The sequence below is a fragment of the Lepidochelys kempii genome, chromosome 7 (genome assembly GCF_965140285.1).
Source record: "Lepidochelys kempii isolate rLepKem1 chromosome 7, rLepKem1.hap1, whole genome shotgun sequence".
Lineage (NCBI taxonomy): Eukaryota > Metazoa > Chordata > Testudines > Cheloniidae > Lepidochelys > Lepidochelys kempii.
In genome coordinates, this window is record NC_136386.1 from 12867727 (window position 1) to 12887076 (window position 19350).

At 42.0% G+C, this 19350-nt stretch overlaps 1 protein-coding gene across 14 annotated transcripts in view; it reads left to right on the plus strand.

Annotated features, from left to right (window-relative positions):
* The window catches only part of CHL1 (cell adhesion molecule L1 like), a 203889-nt gene that overhangs the window by 109602 nt on the left and 74937 nt on the right, over positions 1-19350 (plus strand). For all 14 annotated transcript variants that reach the window (XR_013636026.1, XR_013636025.1, XM_078853561.1 and 11 more), the window contains 3 exons: positions 14018-14202; positions 16938-17043; positions 18924-19114. Coding sequence is in view for 12 of the 14 variants with exons in the window: in XM_078853561.1 (XP_078709687.1) it covers positions 14112-14202; positions 16938-17043; positions 18924-19114 (388 nt within the window). In the remaining 2 variants the exon portion in view is untranslated. The remainder of the gene's footprint in view (positions 1-14017; positions 14203-16937; positions 17044-18923; positions 19115-19350) is intronic.

A 19350-nucleotide genomic window follows, 5' to 3' on the forward strand; every position in this document is an offset into this window, starting at 1 on the left:
ATAGTGTGAGCCTTTAATAAGACTTCATTTTAGGATTATGTGCAATGAAGAGATTAAAATGCACAGCAACAAGTCACAACCATATTTGGCATGGAGCGCCAAACTACTCCATGCCAAACATCTCCATTACATAGTCGATGACTATCAACAAGATATTTATAATTTTTTTCCTAGAGACTTCAGATGAGTAGGCAGTCTCAAAGGGAAAAAACTTCAGGAGTGCTATATGACATTATCTGAAGTAACTAATGAACACACTAAAAGGCATTGAATTTGCCATGGTAAAATGTATTTATGGACATAGGCCCAAATTTTCAACCCAGTCTAACCCAGCCTCTGTTTTTGTGCTTGTGGTTTGATTAGCGCAAAGTTGATTGGCCCAGATATCTACGGCCAAGATGTGCAAAAATGGGTGGTTAATAGGGTTGCCAACTTTCTAATAGCACAAAGTCAAACACCCATGCCCCGCCCCTTCTCCGAGATCCCACCCCTACTTGCTCCATCCCCCCTCCCTCTGTCGCTTGCTTTCCCCCACCCTCACTCACTTTCACCGGGCTGGGGCACGGGGTTGAGGTGCAGGAGAGGGGGGTGAGGACTCCAGCTGGGGGTGCAGGCTCTGGGGTGGGGCCAGGGATGAGGATCTTGGGGTGCAGGAGGGGGCTGTGGAAGTGGATTTGGATGTTGGGGGGTAGTGGGCTCTGGGAGGGAGTTTGGGTGCAGGAGGGGACTCAGGCTGGGCCAGGGGGTTGGGGAGTGGGAGAGGGTTTGGGGCATGGGGTCCCGGTGTCACTTATCTTGGCTCCTGGGAAGTGGCCGCCAGGTCCCTGTAGCCCCTAGATGCATGGGTGGCAAGGAAGGCTCTGTGCGCTGCCCCTGCTGGTGCTGCCCCTGCAGCTTCCATGGGTTGTGGTTTCCAGCCAATGGAAGCTGTGGAGTTGGCCCTTGGGGCAGGGGCAGTGTGCGGAGCCTCCCTGGCTGCCCATGTGCCTAGGGGCTGCAGGGACCTGATGGCCACTTCCAGGAGCTGCGCGGAGCTAGGGCAGGCAGGGAGCCTGCCTTAACCCCAGGCCCCCTTTGCACCATCGACCGGACTTTTAATGGCCATGTCAGTGGTGCCGACCGGAGCTGCTAGGGTCCCTTTTTAACTGGGCATTCCAGTCGAAAACCGGATGCCTGGCAACCCTAGTGGCTAATGCTAGGCTCCTAAGTCCATATTTAGGCACCTCAGTAGATGGCCTGAGTTTCAAAAGTGTTGGGGCCTTCGTAGCCCCCAGTGAAGTCAATGTAAAGCTATTACTTACATGTAAATGGCTTAAACCATGCCTCTAAAGTGCAAGAGTTTAAAAAAAAAAAAAAAAAAAGCAATGTTTGAAAATCAGGCTCATTGAATTCTGCTTTGAAAAGTGACCATAGTAAAATGGCACAATTAAAGTCTGCATGTGCTGTGCAAGGTCAAACTTTACCCTTTACATGTGGTTTGACTTTACTGGTAACCCATGTAATAATTAATAAATAGCCATCTCAAAACTCACCACCTTCCATTCCAAATGCAAGGCGCATTTTGTGTTTGCCTTTTTTCACAAACATATAGCAACATTATATATATTTATTTTAAAAATAAACAAAAAAAAACCCTACTCCAGTGAACATACTTCTTTGAGAGAGAATGAGAGAACAAACAACTCATGACAGACATTAGTCCCCTCAATATACTATTGGAAAGTTCTTGGCTACTATGTGACAAGCATGGTTCAAGAGCCTAGATGGAATAAAATTGAATAGAATAGCTTAAGCTTTTTCTCCAACCTGACTGTTCCTAAGATTTCCTGCATGATCTCCCTCTCTCTGCTAAGAGGCCATTATGTATAGCTCAAGTATCCTGTTGGAGTTAACAAGTCACACTTGCCACAATGAGTCATCAAGAATTTACAGAAAGGTAGGATAGCTTTGGGGAGAAGATACCCGATAGGGATTTAGGAGATCTTTGTTCAGTTCCCAGCTCTACTGCAGACTTCCTGTGTGATTCTGGACATGTCTCTTGATCTGTCTGTGCCTCTGTTTGCCATATGTCAAATGGAGATAGTAATACCTCCTTTCTCTCACTCTTTGTCTATGTACATTGTAAGCTCTTTGGGGATTGGCCACTCTTATATGGGAAACTCTCTCATTGACTTAAAAGAGCTTTGGATCAGACTTACCTGGGGCTACACCTACATCCATCTGGAAGCTGAAGCTTGTGAGGAATGTGGCAGACATCTTTGTAAGCAGTGTTTTTTGTTGTAAACATGTGGCAGTGGTGTTCTGGGATCTGCACGGGCTATGCCTTTTGGCTGCTGGTAGAGGATAAAATGTTAATTTTGACTTATAAAGCCCCAAATAGCTTAGGACCTTCATACGTCAGAGACCTTCTCTCTCTCTCTCTATGGCACTCTACTTGAGCTAAGATCAACAAGGTGACTTGGGCTGGGATGCCTCTGGCATAAAAGAGAGAAGGTTTCTTAGATAATGCTCTGCAAGCGAGTCCCTTCCTTTTGGAATGCTGTCTCTCCTTGGTCCGAAAGATCCCAAAGTCATTGATTGTCTGGGTATGTTGCAAAGCCTGTCTGTCTGAGGGGGCATAGGTGGAGGGAGGGAAAAGGCCTCTGATTGCGGGATTTGTCTCAAATGGGAATTTGTGGTGAGGGTGAATGTTTTAAGTCATACAGGTCTGGTGAATGGCAATTTAAGGCCAAGATTTTCAAAAGACAATAGTGGTGCCTCAACTTTTTAATGCTGAATCAGAGACAACTTAAATTTTCCATTAAGTTCTGAGCATCCACTCTGTAAAAACCAGTCCCCTTTATGACATCTCAAACTGGCCACTGAGAATCACTAGTCATTTTTGAAAACCTTGGCCTACATAAGGAAATTAAATTACCTCCTCCTTTAAATAAAAGCAAATGTTCTGCTCCTCTATACACATCTTCAGTTATATTTATCCATCTTTTGCATATCTTTCCCAGTATTTGTCTAGCTCCTCAGTTGTACTTTAAATGCATAAGTTATGAAAGAGCTGGATAAGGAGTTTGCTAGACTGTTAATCTTCATTTCCAATAAGACTTGTAACACTGGGGAAGTGCCAGATGACTGGAGAAAAGCTCATGTGCCAGCACTTAAAGATAGTAAATGGGATGGCCTGGGTAATTACAGGCATGCCAGTCTGACATTAATCCCAAGAAATTACTAGAACAGGTGATATGGGACTTGATTAGTAAAGAATTAAAGTAGGGTAATATAATTAATACCAATCAACATGGGTTTATGGAAAATAACTTTTTACCAATCAACATGGGTTTATGGAAAATAACTTTTTGTATGATATTAGAAGTTTGGTTTATAACGGTAATAGTGTTGATTTAATATATCTAGACTTCTGTAAGATATTTGATTTAATGCCACATCATATTTTGATTAAAGAAACAGAAAGATATAAAATTAACATGGCATACATTACATGGATTAAAAGATGGCTAAACAATAGGTTTCAAAATGTAATTGTAAACAGGAAATCATCGGCAACTGGTGTGTTTCTAATGGGGTTTTGCAGGGATTGGCTCTTGGCCCTATGCTAATTTAACATTTGTATAAATTACCTGGGGGGGGGTAATTTCATCACTGATAGTCTGCAAACAACACAAAAATAGGAGGAGTGGTCACTGACACAGAGCAGTCCGGTTTGCTTGGTAAGCTGGGTGCAAGCAAACAATATGTTCTATTATGGCTAGCTCTAAATGTATAAATCTAGGAACCAAGAAAGTCGGCCATACTTAGATGGGGTACTCTGCCTTAAGAAGCAGTGACTCTGAAAAGATTTGGAGGTTGGGGGGGGTTAGTCAGCTGAACATAAACTCCCAGTGTGACGCAATGGCCAAAACGGCTAGTGTGACCCTTGTATGCATAAATAGGGTAATCTTGAGTAGGAGTAGAGCGGTTACTTTGCTTATGTATTTGGCACTGGTGCAACCATTGCTAGAATACCGTGTCCTGTTCTGGTGTCCACAATTCAAAAAGGATGTTCATAAATTGGAGAGAGTTCAAAGGAGAGCTATGAGAATGATTAAAGGATTAGAAAGCATGCCTTATGGTGATAGGCTTAAGGAGCTAAATCTAGTTATCATAACAAAGAGAAGGTTAAGGGATGACTTGATTATAGTCCATACGTACCTACATGAAGAACAAATATTTAAAGGCGTGTTCTTCAGTGCAGAAGAAAAAGGTATAACATGATCCAATGGCTGGAAGTTGAAGTTAAACAAATTCAGACTAGAAATAAGGTGTACATTTTTAATAGAGCAGTTAACCATTGAAACAACTTTCCAAGGGTCAGGTTGGATTCTCCATCACTGAAAAGTTTTAAATCAAGACTGGATGTTTTTCCTAAAGATATAAATGAATTAATCTGGGTAAGTTCTACTGCTTGAATTATGGAAAGTCAGACTAGATTAGGTGTGAGCAAACTTTTTGGCCCGCCACATCAGGGTTGCGAAACTGTATGGAGGGCTGGGTAGGGAAGGTTATGCCTCCCCAAACAGCCTGGTTCCTGCCCTATCTGCCCCCTCTCACTTCCTCCCCCCCAACTGACCCCCTCAGAATCCCAGACCCATCCAACCCCCCTGCTCCTTGTCCCCTGACCGCCCCCTTCCAGGACCCTCCCCACCCCTAACCTCCCCCCAGGACTCCACTCCTTATCCGACCCCCCTTCCCCCTGACTGCCCTGACATCTATCCACACCCCCGCTGCCTGACATGCCCCCTGGGACTCCCACCCCCTATCCAACACTTCTCCCGTTCCACATCCCCTGACCACCCCCTCCAGAACCACTGACCCATCCAACTGCCCCCTGCTCCCCATCCCCTGACTGCCCCCCTGGAACCTCCTGCCCCTTATCTAAACCCCTTCCCTCCCTCTGCTCCCCGTCCCCTTACCATGCCGCTCAGAGCGGCAGGACTGGCTTATTGGAAAGCCTGGGAGGTGGGCGGGTGCAAGCCGTGCTACCCTCATGGGGGAGGAGGGACAGCAGGGGATGGGACGGGGGCTAGCCACCCCGGCCGGGAGCTAAAGGGCCGGCAGGACGGTCCCGCGGGCAGTAGTTTGCCCACCTCTGGACTAGATGACCAGAATGGTCCCTTCTGGCCTTGGAATTTATGAATCTATAATAAGAAAGGGTGGTAATTTTTTGTTTAAATATAGAAAACATAATATCTTTAAATATTCTAAATTTATTGTGCCGATTTTGTTAAATCTTAAAAAAATGTTGTTTGGGTAATTGTTCTGAAAACTGCTATGATGTAGGCGGAGACAAATGGAGTTTATAGGGCCACCCGGCAAAACGGTTTTCTAAGGGTTAAGTCATGCATTGACTCTAGATTGGCTCCAAATCTAGCGAGAAATCAGTGGCCAAAAGAAAAAAAATGTCACTTAAATACTTAATTCCAGGAATGACAGAGAGGATCCTTGGTGCTTATGGAAATATGTTCTCTGCCTCACACATTGGACTATATTTCTGCTTTAGGGGAATATTTTAACCTCCACGAGCATTTGCACAGTGAATTGTTTTCAGAAGACTGGCAGTATCCAAAATAGGCATTGGATATAGTGTCAAGGGAAGGTTATTTTTCCCTAACATTGACATTGGGATGTCTGAAAGCTTTCACGGGAAATGGTCCCTATGATATTGACAGCTGAAGAAAAAGAGTCCGCATGGAGCTCACCTTCCACCTTTGCCAAATGTTTGTTTTTTTTAAATATTGTAGCTACAGAACACAGTAAAATCCTTTCAGCTGTTGCATTACAATTCAGCCAGTGCTTCGTTAGCATAAATCTCTCTCTCTCTCTCTCTCTCTCTAAGCTAATGGGAGCTCACAGGTGAACACATGAAATCTCACCTGCTCACTGCATGGAAAAAATGCCAGTCTAATGACCTACACATACTCAATGGAATTCTCTTTTCCAAAAGGCCCAATCCCCAGTCATGGAGAGTAGTGGTCGGGCAGAAAGTCTAACATTTTATTTTTAGTTACTCAGACTCACTAGAAGGGTTGGAAGTGGGGGAGAGAAGTAGGCCTATGGAGCAACTGCTGTGGAGACTATTTTTGAATAGGGGTCATTATCAGTAGAATTAAGCTCTGTGTCCCCCTGAATTATAGGCTTTAAATATACTTGTTCTGAGCAGCTAGTTTGTGAACCAGTGAGGGGAAAGTCTTGCCCAGTGTAAATATCCAAACTTCTTGACTTACTGAAATGATCCAAACCACTTGGATTGTCTTCAAGACCAGATTTATCCCTCCTGCCACCACCTTTCACACAACAGGGTTCATCCATGAGGCCTTTTTCCCCTCCTCCCCCAGCCTATTCACCAAACATGACACGCTCCCCCTGTTGTTAGTTCTCAGTTAACCTCGGGCCAGAAATCATGCAGAGAAGGGGAAAAAGTGATTGGGGCAGGACCAACATTGTATAGTGTGTGGCAGAGGTCAGTTGAGAGGCAGAACAAGTGGCCGTGCAAAGTGCAGGGAATGTGGGACAATTGGACCATTTTGATGCGTGGAGTGGAGCAGAAGGATACTTCAGGCACTTCATGAGGGGAATTGTGGAGGGAATGGAGGTAGAGGAGTTCTTTTATTAAAGTGAGGAATAGAACAAGAGCTAGAAGGCTGGGGGTAGGAGGTGACTGTTTGAGGATGCAAGCCATGGAGAGGGAACATTTGTCCTTAATTCATTCTAAGAGGTTGTTCAAATCTAGTGTGCTCTGTGACTATTCTCCTTAAGCACATGAGATTTGAGGTAAATGGTAGTCGGGGCCCCATAGAGGGGATCCCAACATTGGTGGGGTCACAAAGAGATACCCAAAAGATATGAGGAGGAGACTATATATGAAAAATGTCTTCTAAAACTAGCCACGGTGTAGGCAGAGTCTGTGTGTGATTTCCCAGCACAGCTGTGCCACTGTATTTGCCATAGCTGAAATTCAGCACCAGTTTTCCTTCGAGCAGAGAATGCTACTGGTTTGTGGCGTGGACAAATGTTGGCTGAAGCAGCATTTTTCATCTCGTCTGTCTGTTGTCATGCCTAAGAAAGAGCAACAGTAGCTCATTAAGCTCCTGTGGTATATAGTCCCTGTATCTTTCCACATATTGTATAACTAAATAATCAACTTCCTTCCTTTCTAAAACCCAAAAGCTGCTTTGTGTGTGAGTGTGTGAGAGTGAGAGAGTTACTCTCCCATCTTGTATCTGGGGCCATGCCCAAAGGCTGTACTTTCTAATTACCAATGACTTTTATGTATAAACCTTTTAATATATAAATTACTGGTAAATTAAATCTGAACCTGGCTAACAAAAAGGTCATCTCTGAAATTAACCGTTACTAGGCTTTGGGAATCCAGTAGTTTCATTAATATTGGCTGTACTGTACAGAACTTACTCAGAAATGGAAACTCAAGCATTTTAAGAGGACACAAAATTGCTGGGCTGATGATGTATTTAGCTGCACAATATAACTTCATTTGGTAGCTATAGAGCAGTAATCTGAGTTTTTTTGGTGGTCACTCTTCGTATTTATGAACTATTTTGATACAGTAATTCTTGTCGTGAAAATTGTTCCCTAGGTTTAGGAGACAAATGGAAATGTAATATTTTCTCTCCTATTTGATTGCCCAATATTTTTACTACATACTTTTGGAAAGGGTCAGATACAATACAGAAATCTGACACTGCATGGTTCCTGAATAAAACTGGTTATGTTGAAAGATTTGTTCACTCTAAGTAAAGGACATCTCATTAAACAAACAAATGAGCTGTCCTTAAAGCAATCAGTATTTACTATTAACTGAACAGCATAATAAATAATGAATTGCAGGTAAAGAACTATGGATAATTATCGGAAATGAATTCAAATTACCTGCTTGAAGCCTCAGGCCGAGAAAAGAGAAAATAGAGAGAGACAGAAAAGAGGATAAGTCATAGAATATATATAATTTCTATACAGAGCATTCATATTGTATTTTGTTGTGAAGAAAAGTAGCTCTAGTGCAGGGGTGGCCAACCTGAGCCTGAGACAGAGCCAGAATTTACCAACGTACATTGCCAAAGAGCCACAGTAATACGTCAGCAGCCTCCTATCAGCTCTCTCTCCCAGCGTCTCCTCCCCACCAGCAGCCCTGACGATCAGCACCTCCCCGTCACTCCCCGCACCTCCCAATCAGCTGTTTTGTGGCGTGCAGGAGGCTTGCGGGGGGGGGGGGGGAGAGGAGTGAGGGCACAGCACGCTCAGGGGAGGGGGCGGGAAGGGGTGGAGTGGAGGCAGGCCTGTGGCAGAGCTCGGGGTTGAGCAGTGAGCACCCCCCGGCACATTGGAAAGTTGGTGACTGTAGCTCCAGCCCTGGAGTCGGGGCCTATACAAGGTGCTGCATATTAACTTCTGAAGAGCCGCATGTGGCTCCGGAGCCACAGGTTGGCAACATCTGCTCTAGTGGATTTAGCCCTTTTTTCTGTTGTAACAAAATGGATTCCTCTTCCCCCAATGGATTCCTCAGCCTCTTCAGTGCAGAATCCTGCCTACAACTCATCACAAGGAAAAAGGGTAGCATGACACCACTTTGACAAAAACACATTTCCAAGGCAAGCACTTTGGGGCTGCTCTAGCTACCAGCTCGGTGAATTGAGCTGTTAATTTTACCATGTCCTAGATTTTGCAAATCCTTGCTTGGCACATTGCAAACAGCATGAGATTGTTGTACTTTGGCACAAGAATGACCAAAACCATGCACATAGCTGCCAGTTTTGTGCAGCTATATGTGTGATATATTATGCAAATTATTTAATGAGCTAATCTTCACATTTACAAATAATTTGCATATGACAGATTATGGTGGGGGTCAGACACTGTGCTGCACAATACTTGTGGGTAAGCTGGAGGGCTTCTATGGTGTTCCGTGACCTGGAAGTTTTCAGGGATTGCTAGGTTAGGTGGATGGGTACTGGAGTGTTCAGGTTGGTGGGTACTAGAAGGTAGGTGGGGAGGGGCTGATGATATTTAGCTTAGCAGTGGGCCTGAAACATGACAGGGCTGCTTACTGCATGACATCCATGCAAATTGCCTAATACTTGGCAGCCTGGTCTACTTGGCAGCTTTAGTAAGGTGAATCATTTGCCCCCTCCCTGAGCAGACATATGTCCTAACCTCCCTGCTTGACCACTATCTTACTGTTCAGAGCTCAGTGCAGAATTGGGCCTGGCAAAGATGGAGAAGGGCATGTCTGAGAAGACATGCTTTTAAGAGCTAGCCCTGTCACACTGAGATACTTAGCTCTTGATCTTTTCTTAGACTTGACACCTGCTACCGTGCAAGAGTGGCTGCAAATAGGCAGCAGAACAGAGTCAAATCCTTCACCCCTAAGGAGAACCTCACCTAGGACTAGGTCATCACTTTGAAATCTGCCTTAAGCGAGGGGCAAGGCAATTACATTGCCCCAGGAGCAACCCAGGAAGCCTACTGTTATTTGGAGAGTCAGAACCTGCCTCCCCATCTTCCCCCGCCTGCTCTGGGGAAGAAGGAACCTGCTCTAGGCCTGCACCCAGCATGTCGGCTCAGGTACGTGAGCCAGCACACTGGAGAGGTGATGGAGCCAAGGCTGTGCCCATTCCTAAGCTCCTCTGATCCCTCCCCACCCAACCAGTGCAGGGATGTGAGGAAGTGGCATCGTTACGTCTCCTTCCCTGCACCCTTTGGTGTGGGTAGCTCCCCTGAAAAAGTGGCAGGGGACACTCTATGCTCCTTTACTTCCTTGTGTGAGTGTATAAAGATAGTGACAGTCTAGCCTAGTGTACTTCTTCCTATATGTGAAGGTCTGATAAGCCTTGAGAATCAGACACACTCCCAGACTGAAATCAGAATTGAGTTTACAAGGATGGGAAGCAGTTTGGTCATAATAGTTTGATAGAAACCACACACAGCACAACTAAAATAATGTCGCTGTTACTCTGCCTGTTGATGGGTTACACTTATTGAGTATCTTGCCAGATACTTATCACTTGGTAAATACGCCTGAAAGACACTGTTGCTTAATTCACAGCTCAGCTGGGTTTTACCTCATACAACAAAACAAAAAACAAAAATGACAATGGGCTCAACACAGCTGCAATTGGGTATTGCCTCAAGAAAATGTAGCACCATCCATCTCAGTGTGTTCACTAGTTCCCAGTGCTGGTGCAGGCAGCATTCTGCATTAGTATTCAAAACAGGAGAAGAGAGAGAAAGAGAGAGCTAGATGAACCAACTAATTATAAAAAGAAAAGGAGTACTTGTGGCACCTCAGAGACTAACCAATTTATTTGAGCATGAGCTTTCGTGAGCACAAAAGCTCATGCTCAAATAAATTGGTTAGTCTCTAAGGTGCCACAAGTACTCCTTTTCTTTTTGCGAAGACAGACTAACACGGATGTTACTCTGCAACTAATTATAGTGGTCTGGAGAGAGACAAGTCATGATAAAAGATCATGTCTGCACTCTAAACCTTGCTGTCTGTCTCTCTATAAAGAGTAGTATGGTGAGCTAATGGGCTAACGGAAACCACCTAAACCTTAGCATCTTCCTTGGATTTAACCTGAAACTCGATTAGATTTGATACAGTTCAGATAAAGGGACACCTCCTTTCCATGTCTCCCTCCCAACATGCTACCTCAGTATGCTTTTGCAACTCTGGCTCCTCTACTTTGGACATTCTCCCAGATGTCAATGAGTTTGTCATTATGGATACTGGACCTTGAGAGCACTATATGCAAAAGTTAGGGTTTGTTACCAGTAACATACAACTGGCAAGCAACTCTCTGGTTAGATGTTTGTGAGCATTGTGACCAAGTCATACCGGAGAGCTACCACAGAGTGGTGGAAGGCAGATATATCAGCCCTAGAATGGTAAAGGCCCTCTTCCTCCTGAGCTGAAAAGAAGTTACCTCAATTAAGGGCTGTCTGTGACCTTTAAACACCCTCCCCCTTTTCTGGTGTGAGAGAGAGGGCAAAGAAAGAAGAGAGAAGCTGCAGAAGGGCTAGTGGCAGCTGGGAGAAAAGGCTTCTCTTGGGTGGAAGGCTGCTTTCTTCCCTATGTGGGGAATCAACTGAGCTAATGGACAGTTTGGGGAGGACTGGAATCCAGGGGCCAGCATAAGAAGGCAACACCCCAAAGAGGGGGCAAGGAGGGGGTTCCTTTTTGTGTTATGAACGTGTTTCTTTTTGTTTGGCTGAAGAGTACTCCGTGGGCCTACCCCAGGCCAACTGTGTAAATATTGAAAATAAACTTGAGTGAGGAATAAAAGCTCTCGAGAGTGGGAATGATTTACTCCAGCCCCCTCTCCCCTATCACTGAGTCCCATGAGGCAAAGGAGGTGCCTTGTCACAGTGTAAACTGCAGTTCCTCTGACCACCGAAGTTGTATGCAGAGCATACATTAGTTATAAATAGCACTTATAAAGGTCTTGATTTTATCGCCTGTAAGCACAAGTCAGACAATGATGAGCAGGGCAGAGAACATAAGAGAACCTGACACTGCATAGGTAAGTGTTGGGCAGCCATTGAGAGACTGTCGCAACCTAAGAAAGGACTATGTACCTTGTATATATAGAATATATGATGATGTGGTGACATATAAAAGGGTTGATCGCACTGATTGTCAGATGACTGTGTTACTTACAGATGGTAAACCTAGAATTAACTGTGCAGGTTACCTCAGACAAGTGTTGATAAAGCTTTCATGCTTCACACCAGCACTTGTTTTATTGGCATCATGCAAGGTCTAAGAGGAGAATCTGTATAGAAAATTCTAGGGTTTTTTTCCCTTTAAATACATCACTTTTCTTCACCTGTAAAGACAGGCACCCTTACTTCAGCAAGTCCAACTGTAGTAGGAAGAGAGATTGAAAATAATGACCCTGACTTTCTTCACACTTACTCAAGTGTGGGTGAAGAGTAACTCATTTGAAGTCAAAGAAATTACACTGGTGTAAAACCAGTGTAAGTGAGATGAAAACCAGAAATAGCACATTCAATACTCCTCTAAAATATAGCTAAAATAACTTTGTGCATAAAAGTGTCAAACTTCAACATTCAATATGTTTGAGCCTTCCAGGCCTAAAGACTGGTGCTGTAGGTCCTAATGGAAAGATGGGAATCTCCTCTTTCCACTGATTTAAAGATTCCATTCCTAGCTGCAATGGACAATAAGTGATCAGATTTTACGGCTGTTAACACAAGACTTAATATTGCTCATGCTGTAATCTGTAAACCCCTGTAATCTGAAGTAAATTTTCACATTTGAGAGAAGAAATAAAAGATTTTTGTGGCATGTTGATTTAAAATATGGTGGCTTGTTGAAGCTTCTCAATGGTTTGGATTGTTAAAATAAGTCCCTGGAAAGACCAGTTAGTGGATGTAATATAAACCCTTGTCATATAAATATTTAAAAGTGGCGGTGTTCAAGTCCTGCCGGAATTCTCTGGGACCTTGTTCTGGACCTTTTTTGGGCATCTTGCAACTATTCTGGTACTCGGGTTTTGACACTTCTTGAATTCAGCACATCCTCTGAAAAGTGGATCTCTTCTGCGGAAGAGTGAGACTGGAGGATTTTGGCATGAGGCTTATCAGTCAGCCTCTTCCTTTGTCTCTCTCATGCTGCTGATAAACTGGGGAATTCTCAAAGATTATTTGAAATGTGAAACAGCAATTCTGATTTTCAGGAATCTTGTAAATTTTGTTTCCACTTTCATTTTACCAGCATTCAAACTCCCTGACTTTCACTTCCAAATTATTTCCCTCCCTCAGTCAAAATCTCTACTTTCCACCTAGCTTTTAGTCAGAACCTTACAAAGCTGCTGAATTCGCCACAATTCCTAACCTGTTATAAACCAATGGCTTATGACACCTGCCCACAGGTGTTGCAGGTCAGTCAGCTATGTCCCTTTTCCCTCTTGGGCGCTTTAAGACTGGCTGGTTGGCTTTCTTTGAGTAAGAGAGGAAACAGATTGTCAGCTTCTTCCACATAGCCTATTTCCCCTGCAGAGGTTTCCTCTATCTGTCTTTCCTGCCGTTTGGCAGTCAGCTGCCGCTGGTTCCTGAGCTGGCTTTTACCTCGTTCTTGGTCATTTCTTGCCTGAAAATTGTCCTGTCTAAGTAATGTTGATATTTGATATCTGGCATATAGTGGTGATTGGTACCCTATAAATGCCACAGAGAGAGATACATAGATAACTAAAAAAAAAACATATCAGCCTGGTGTTGGTTAATATTTAGCTGAGGTACCACAAGCACTACTGACCATCAGAATTTTCTATACACCTGCATTTTCAGAACTGTCTCTTTTTACTCCTCTGTGAATAGCAGTTAAATGCTAATTAGAGATGAAAATGTTCTCCTTTTGGCAGACTCCTGACATTTTTGCCTTTTAACATATAACCCTAGGATGGATAATGGTGGGGTGTGTGTAAAGCTGTAATATAATCATATTGGGATTATGGAAGAAAAGCAAAGGTTTCATAGGATGGTCCTTAGTAGTGAATCAAATTTGTTTAAATGTCCTGTTTTAAGCATAAATGAAAGATAAAGAACATATGAGATTTATGAATAGGGTCATTGGAGTACTGAATCTCTCTCATTAGATGTGTTACTCTGCTTTCCAGCTAGCACTATTCTTAATTAGAAAAATTTATGAACTGGAATGATTACAAATATACCCATCCCTGCTCTCAAAATCAAAGGAAAAAGTAATCAAATTTCTGTGGTATAATTAATGTGCTTATATTTTTTCTGTTGCTATAGTTTTATTATAGTACCTTTCAGAAGCAAAGAGGGGAACTGTACAATTTAATACACCTTTAATATGTTTACATTTTTGCTTTAGCTCTGAACCCTTGAGCATTGCTTTAATTTACTAACCTCATTAAAGCCAAGTTAATATTGTGAGCTAATATGGCTTTCTCCTCTTTACTAGATTTGCAAGTTCACATCCTTACATCTCAGTTGAACTGAAGGTGGGAGAAAAACATTCTTTCATTCTGTTTGGACTCCCTGTTTACAGAAGAGAGATGGAGATACTATTAAGCACAAAAAGGATCAATATATGTCTGCTTTTCTTTGTATTAAATTTGGCAGAAGGTATTGAAATACCATTATCAGGTGAGTTGTAGCTATTTACTGTAGCTATTTATTACTATTTACTCTGCTTTCTTCTCCCCTGAAAACCACTTTGCTTTCTCCCCTGTTTCAGGTGTTCCGTTATGAATTTTATTTTGCCTTAACATGGCGTTTTGGGAGTTTATACATGATACAATTGTAATTTACTTTCTTCAGTCCCATTTAGATGCTGCTGTGAACTTATCTAGATAGCACATCACTGACCTTTGAGATCCTACCCTCTGTTCTGCTCAGAAGTTTCAGTTCCGTCCTTTGCATAAATCTCTCCTTTTGGCTGTTATTCTTTCTGCAATTGGTCTGATATACATATCCATTTATTTATTTATATGCAGCCTGCTGTTTCATTTTCAAAAGGGAACATATGTGGATCTGTCTGAATAATTTTATCCCAGGAGAATATTTCCCATCATTTGAATGACACTTGCAGGAGCACCTACTTTACCATGTCTGGCCATGGTACACATCAAACGGCATATTTTACATAGCTGGTTCTTCTTCTGTGCATGTGTACAATATGTAATGAACCTCATAAAAAGCCAATCCCATGGAGCTGACTAAAGGAGCAAGGGTGGAAGATTTAGCCCCAAACTACATTTCATCGTAGGCAAATAAATAAGGGTGATTACACACTACAGTTTTCTTTTGGAAAAAATCTCATCCCATTAATATTTTTGTTAGATGAATTGTCTCACCAATTATTCATAAAAAAATAACAAACCTGGCCTTTTTTGTCTAGGCATACAGGGCCCGATCCTCAAACATAGTTAGGGGCCTAACTCACATGACCTCAATGGGAGTTAGGCCCCTAAACTCCTTTTGGGGATCTGTGCCTCAGACACTGAAGCCAGAAGGGTCCTGTAAGTAGTTTCAAAACATGTTAGGTCTCAGCTATAACTTCAAGGCACTGGCCCACTTTAGGGCACCCCCCGCCAGGCCCCAGAAAGAACTCTGAATGACCCCGTGCCTCCCAGCAATCCCAGCTGCTATGGAAGAGTACACTTACTAGGAGTTTCAACATACACTCCCTTCCATGGCTGGGTAGCTCTACATACCAGTGCAGGGAGGCAGTACCTCTCCTTCCTTCGGAAGTGGATAGCCCCAGTGGATAGCCAAGAGGAGTCCTTGCACTCAGCTGTGTACAAGATTGCATTTGAAGCCAAGGATGGGACAGGTTCCTTGTGCATTCACCAAAATGTAAGCACCAACTCTGGGAACCATCTGTGTCTTAATTTATTTGAATAGAGCATTTTATATTTTAATAAAAAGGAATTCTGTCTGAATATTTATAAGCTAGTGGGAAAGGGTGGACACAGCAGAGATGCAAGGGATTCAGCATGATATGATGCAGCAAGATACTACATTTTGTTTGAGCTTTGAGCTTCATGGCCTGTTCGACTTAAAAATGAAACCAGAGAACATGCTAATTTTCGTGTTGTGTATAACAATGTGATGATCTGTTATCCCAGCTTACAGTGCAGAGCACATTCTCTGTTGTGTGTCTCTTACTCAACACTTTAATTCCCATAGAAGAAAAGTCAGTGAAACATCATTGATTTGCTGTTTGCATAGTAACAATGCGCACTCATGCCACAGATGAATGAAAACTCTGTGTATCCATAATGGATCCAATGATGTACCATGTAGTGTATCTATGTGTAGTTTAAAACACGCCAGTCTATTCATTTACTCTCCTCCTTAAACTTGGTAAATTTGGGAAAACATGAAACATTAATGCTCTCAAAAGCAAGGTGTAGGTATTGACTGACTTCTGTGGGAATATTTCTATTCTGAGTCAGAGCTCATCATTTCTAATGGCAATAAAATGTATGTGATATTAATGGCTATGTTCAGAAATGTCATTACTGAAATAGATGGCATTCTCTGGGAAGTGTATAATCATCCATATTCCAGTTTATTGAAACCTGCATGTATTTTGCACATATTTGATTTATCTGCAGATTCGCCACCTGCTTGATTCATTAGGAGTGAGCAGGGGGAAAGTATTTTCTTTTAGTCACCTGGCTTTAAAAAAATCACTTACAAACTCTCAGAAGACAAATCAGAGCTCAGTACAGTCATGAACATTAGAAAGTTAGCCTCCACATTTGCTGTCTTTAGCTTATGTTGGAAGAGACAGTGGTCTCTATTATGGCTCTATGAGCTGGAGCCATGCAGGGACGTGGAAGCAGGAACACAAGCTATGTTGCAACCTCTTGATGCGTTATGCTTTCAGATAGGAGAACAAGTTATGATGCCTTAGAGGAGAGAACATAGGAATGGCAGAGCAGAATTTTTTCTGCTCATGCAGCCCCCATCACTGTTCTACAGGAATCTGATCCAAAGCCCATTGAGATCAATGGAAAAACACTAACTGACTTGAGTGGACTTTGGATCAGGCTCCAGGTGAAGATCAATGTCTGAGGAGGGAAGGACAAGAGCCATATAATTACTCCATCCCATTATACTCCCTCCATGTCATGGAGTGCTGCAGCCAAGCACTGTCCAACCTCCCGTTTGGTGCTGAGACACTTGGAGCATTGACTTCAGAATACTGAGAGTGTTTTCATCATCAGGAGAATATGTATAAATGTATAAATCTGAAATGTTTGCTGGGATAATGTAATGGGGTCTGGCAACCTTGATCCCTTTAAATAATCTGAACTGTGTTTAGTTTGGTTTGAATAGTACTTGATCTAATCAAATTGTCCTCTGTTCAGTTGCACAGGTTCCAACAATTACAGACCAATCCATGACCCAAGTTGCATACCCTTTTGATGAAGACTTTACAATTAAATGTGAAGCTAAAGGAAATCCACAACCCACGTAAGTGTTTCTTTAAACTAGAGGAGTAATCAAAAGTTTGTTTTCCTTTTCTACCAGTTAACTGCTGCCTAAACGTTGTTCTTACTTGGCAGGGAAAAGGAGAATTGATGCACACTAATCAGCTTAGAATCTGGGGGATAGGTTAAGCTTTGTGTTCCCCATTAGGCCACCCAACTTTTGCTGCTTGATCTCTTCCACTCGCTCCATGAATAGGGATTAACATGCCTTTTCCTGTTTGGAAATGTTTCATTTCTCAAGTATGTGCTAAATTTATCCCCAGGTTCACACAAGGCTGACTCCGCAGTATTAAAAGAGATATGAGTTGTGTAATGTCAATCAAAGGGTACCAGCTGTCCACTTACTTTTCACACTGCTTAGCCTTCCCTCCCCCATGAAAATACCAAACTCATCAAACCAAGTGCCAAGTATTCACATTTACATTTAATTTGATATTTTGTATGTGCCTAATATCACAATAGTTATCTCAAAATAAGCACAAGATAATAGTTTTCATCAAATATTTTTAATATGAATTTATGGGGTTTGTAATAAAATATTCTGTGAAATTTTACCAGTCAGGTTGTTTGTTCAACATGGATTAAATTATTTATTAACTAGCTGGAGCTCTGTGCATGTGTGATTGTGATTGTACAGTTTTGATATTCATTACTCCACAAAGTGAACAAAGTTTAAAACTTGGTGTTTTTTTTTTAAGAGACATTTTAATATTAAATAAGACACAGTCATTTTCAAGATGGCTCTGACTGAAGCTCTGCAGCATGTTAACAACTAACTTGCCCTGTTTCATGTTTGGTTACGAACTGAAAGGTCAGCCTAGGTCAATTGTTGCCAAGGTTTCCTAACATTCTGAATAGGGCAAGTCAGAAAACCGAATGTCCATTCACTGAGACATTCTGACTTTTTATTTCTCATTCTGCATTGGAGTAAAAAGTCAAAATTTCCCAAAAAATTTTGATTTGGGACCATCAAAACTTTTTGTTTCAATAATATCAAAATATAGTATAAAATTTATAGAGAGAGATAGATATATCTCTACACATAGTATTATCTAAAAGTCTAAATGAAACATTTCATTTTGATGTGTTTAGTTTTCTACTTTATAATTTCAATTAGTTCTTAACACTATTGAAACAAAATGAGAAAGTTGAGAGACAACAATTTCTTCAAAATAAACGTGTTCCTGCAAAATGTTTAGATTTCAATGAAACTGCTTTTTCCAATGAAAAACTGTTCAACTGGAAATTTTTCGACCAACTCAACTTCTGAATGCACCTGCCCCAGTTTCAAACCAGCTTGGATTGAGTATGGGTAAATAAGGTAGGTAAAGTTATGGGTTTGTGTCAAAATCACACCCAAATTGAGGTTTGTGTCAAAACCAAAGGCCACTTGAAGCACCTCATGTTTATGTGGCAAACCAAGGGAAATTCAGTGGATTCAACTAAATTTTTCAAATCTACATAAGACAGAACCAGTGAAATTGTTTGTTTGTATGGACCCCTCCCAACGAACAGCACCAAGTTTTCTATAGCTTTGGTTCTAATCCAAATTCTGTAGTTTCTTTCATTGTGGCCAGTATTTTGAGACTGTGACTTTCATTTATTGTCCTTGCCTTCAGCCCTCAATTAATATTTTGTGTCACAGTCAGTGTATCTCAAAGTAGCGTGCTCAATAGGAGAGATGTGCCCCATAGCTAACGTTAGCTACATTTCCCTTGGGGCCTGATCCAGCACCGTAAAAGTCAAAGGGAATTTTGCCATTCACTGTAATGAGTCAGGATTGGGTCCTTGATTACCATTATGCTTATACTAGAGCACATTATTTTCCAAGGCCTTATGTTTAATGTTTATATTACCTTTCAGTTTTAATTGGACTAAAGATGAGAAACCATTCAGTCTACTATCTGACCCCAGAATAGTTGCATCCAGAAATTCAGGAACCTTTGTGATCCAAAATCAGGGGATCATAGCTGATTTTCAAGGGAAATACCGTTGTTATGCTTCAAATGAACTGGGAACTGCCATGTCAGAAGAAATCGAAATAATAGTTCCAAGTAAGTTTCTCAAATGAAATGCTGTGTTTCTTTTTATTGATAAATTGCATAGTCAGTTGCTTGACCACACTTTGGTTCATTATTTCTTCATGAAATATAATCAAGACCAAATAACCAATGTTAGTCAGTTTTATTAATATGGTACAGGAGAAAGGTTTGATATGATACCAGTCTCCAAAGAACAGTCCCGTGCAGTGATGTTGCATTCACCTTATGCAGAAGGTGTATTCCCCAAG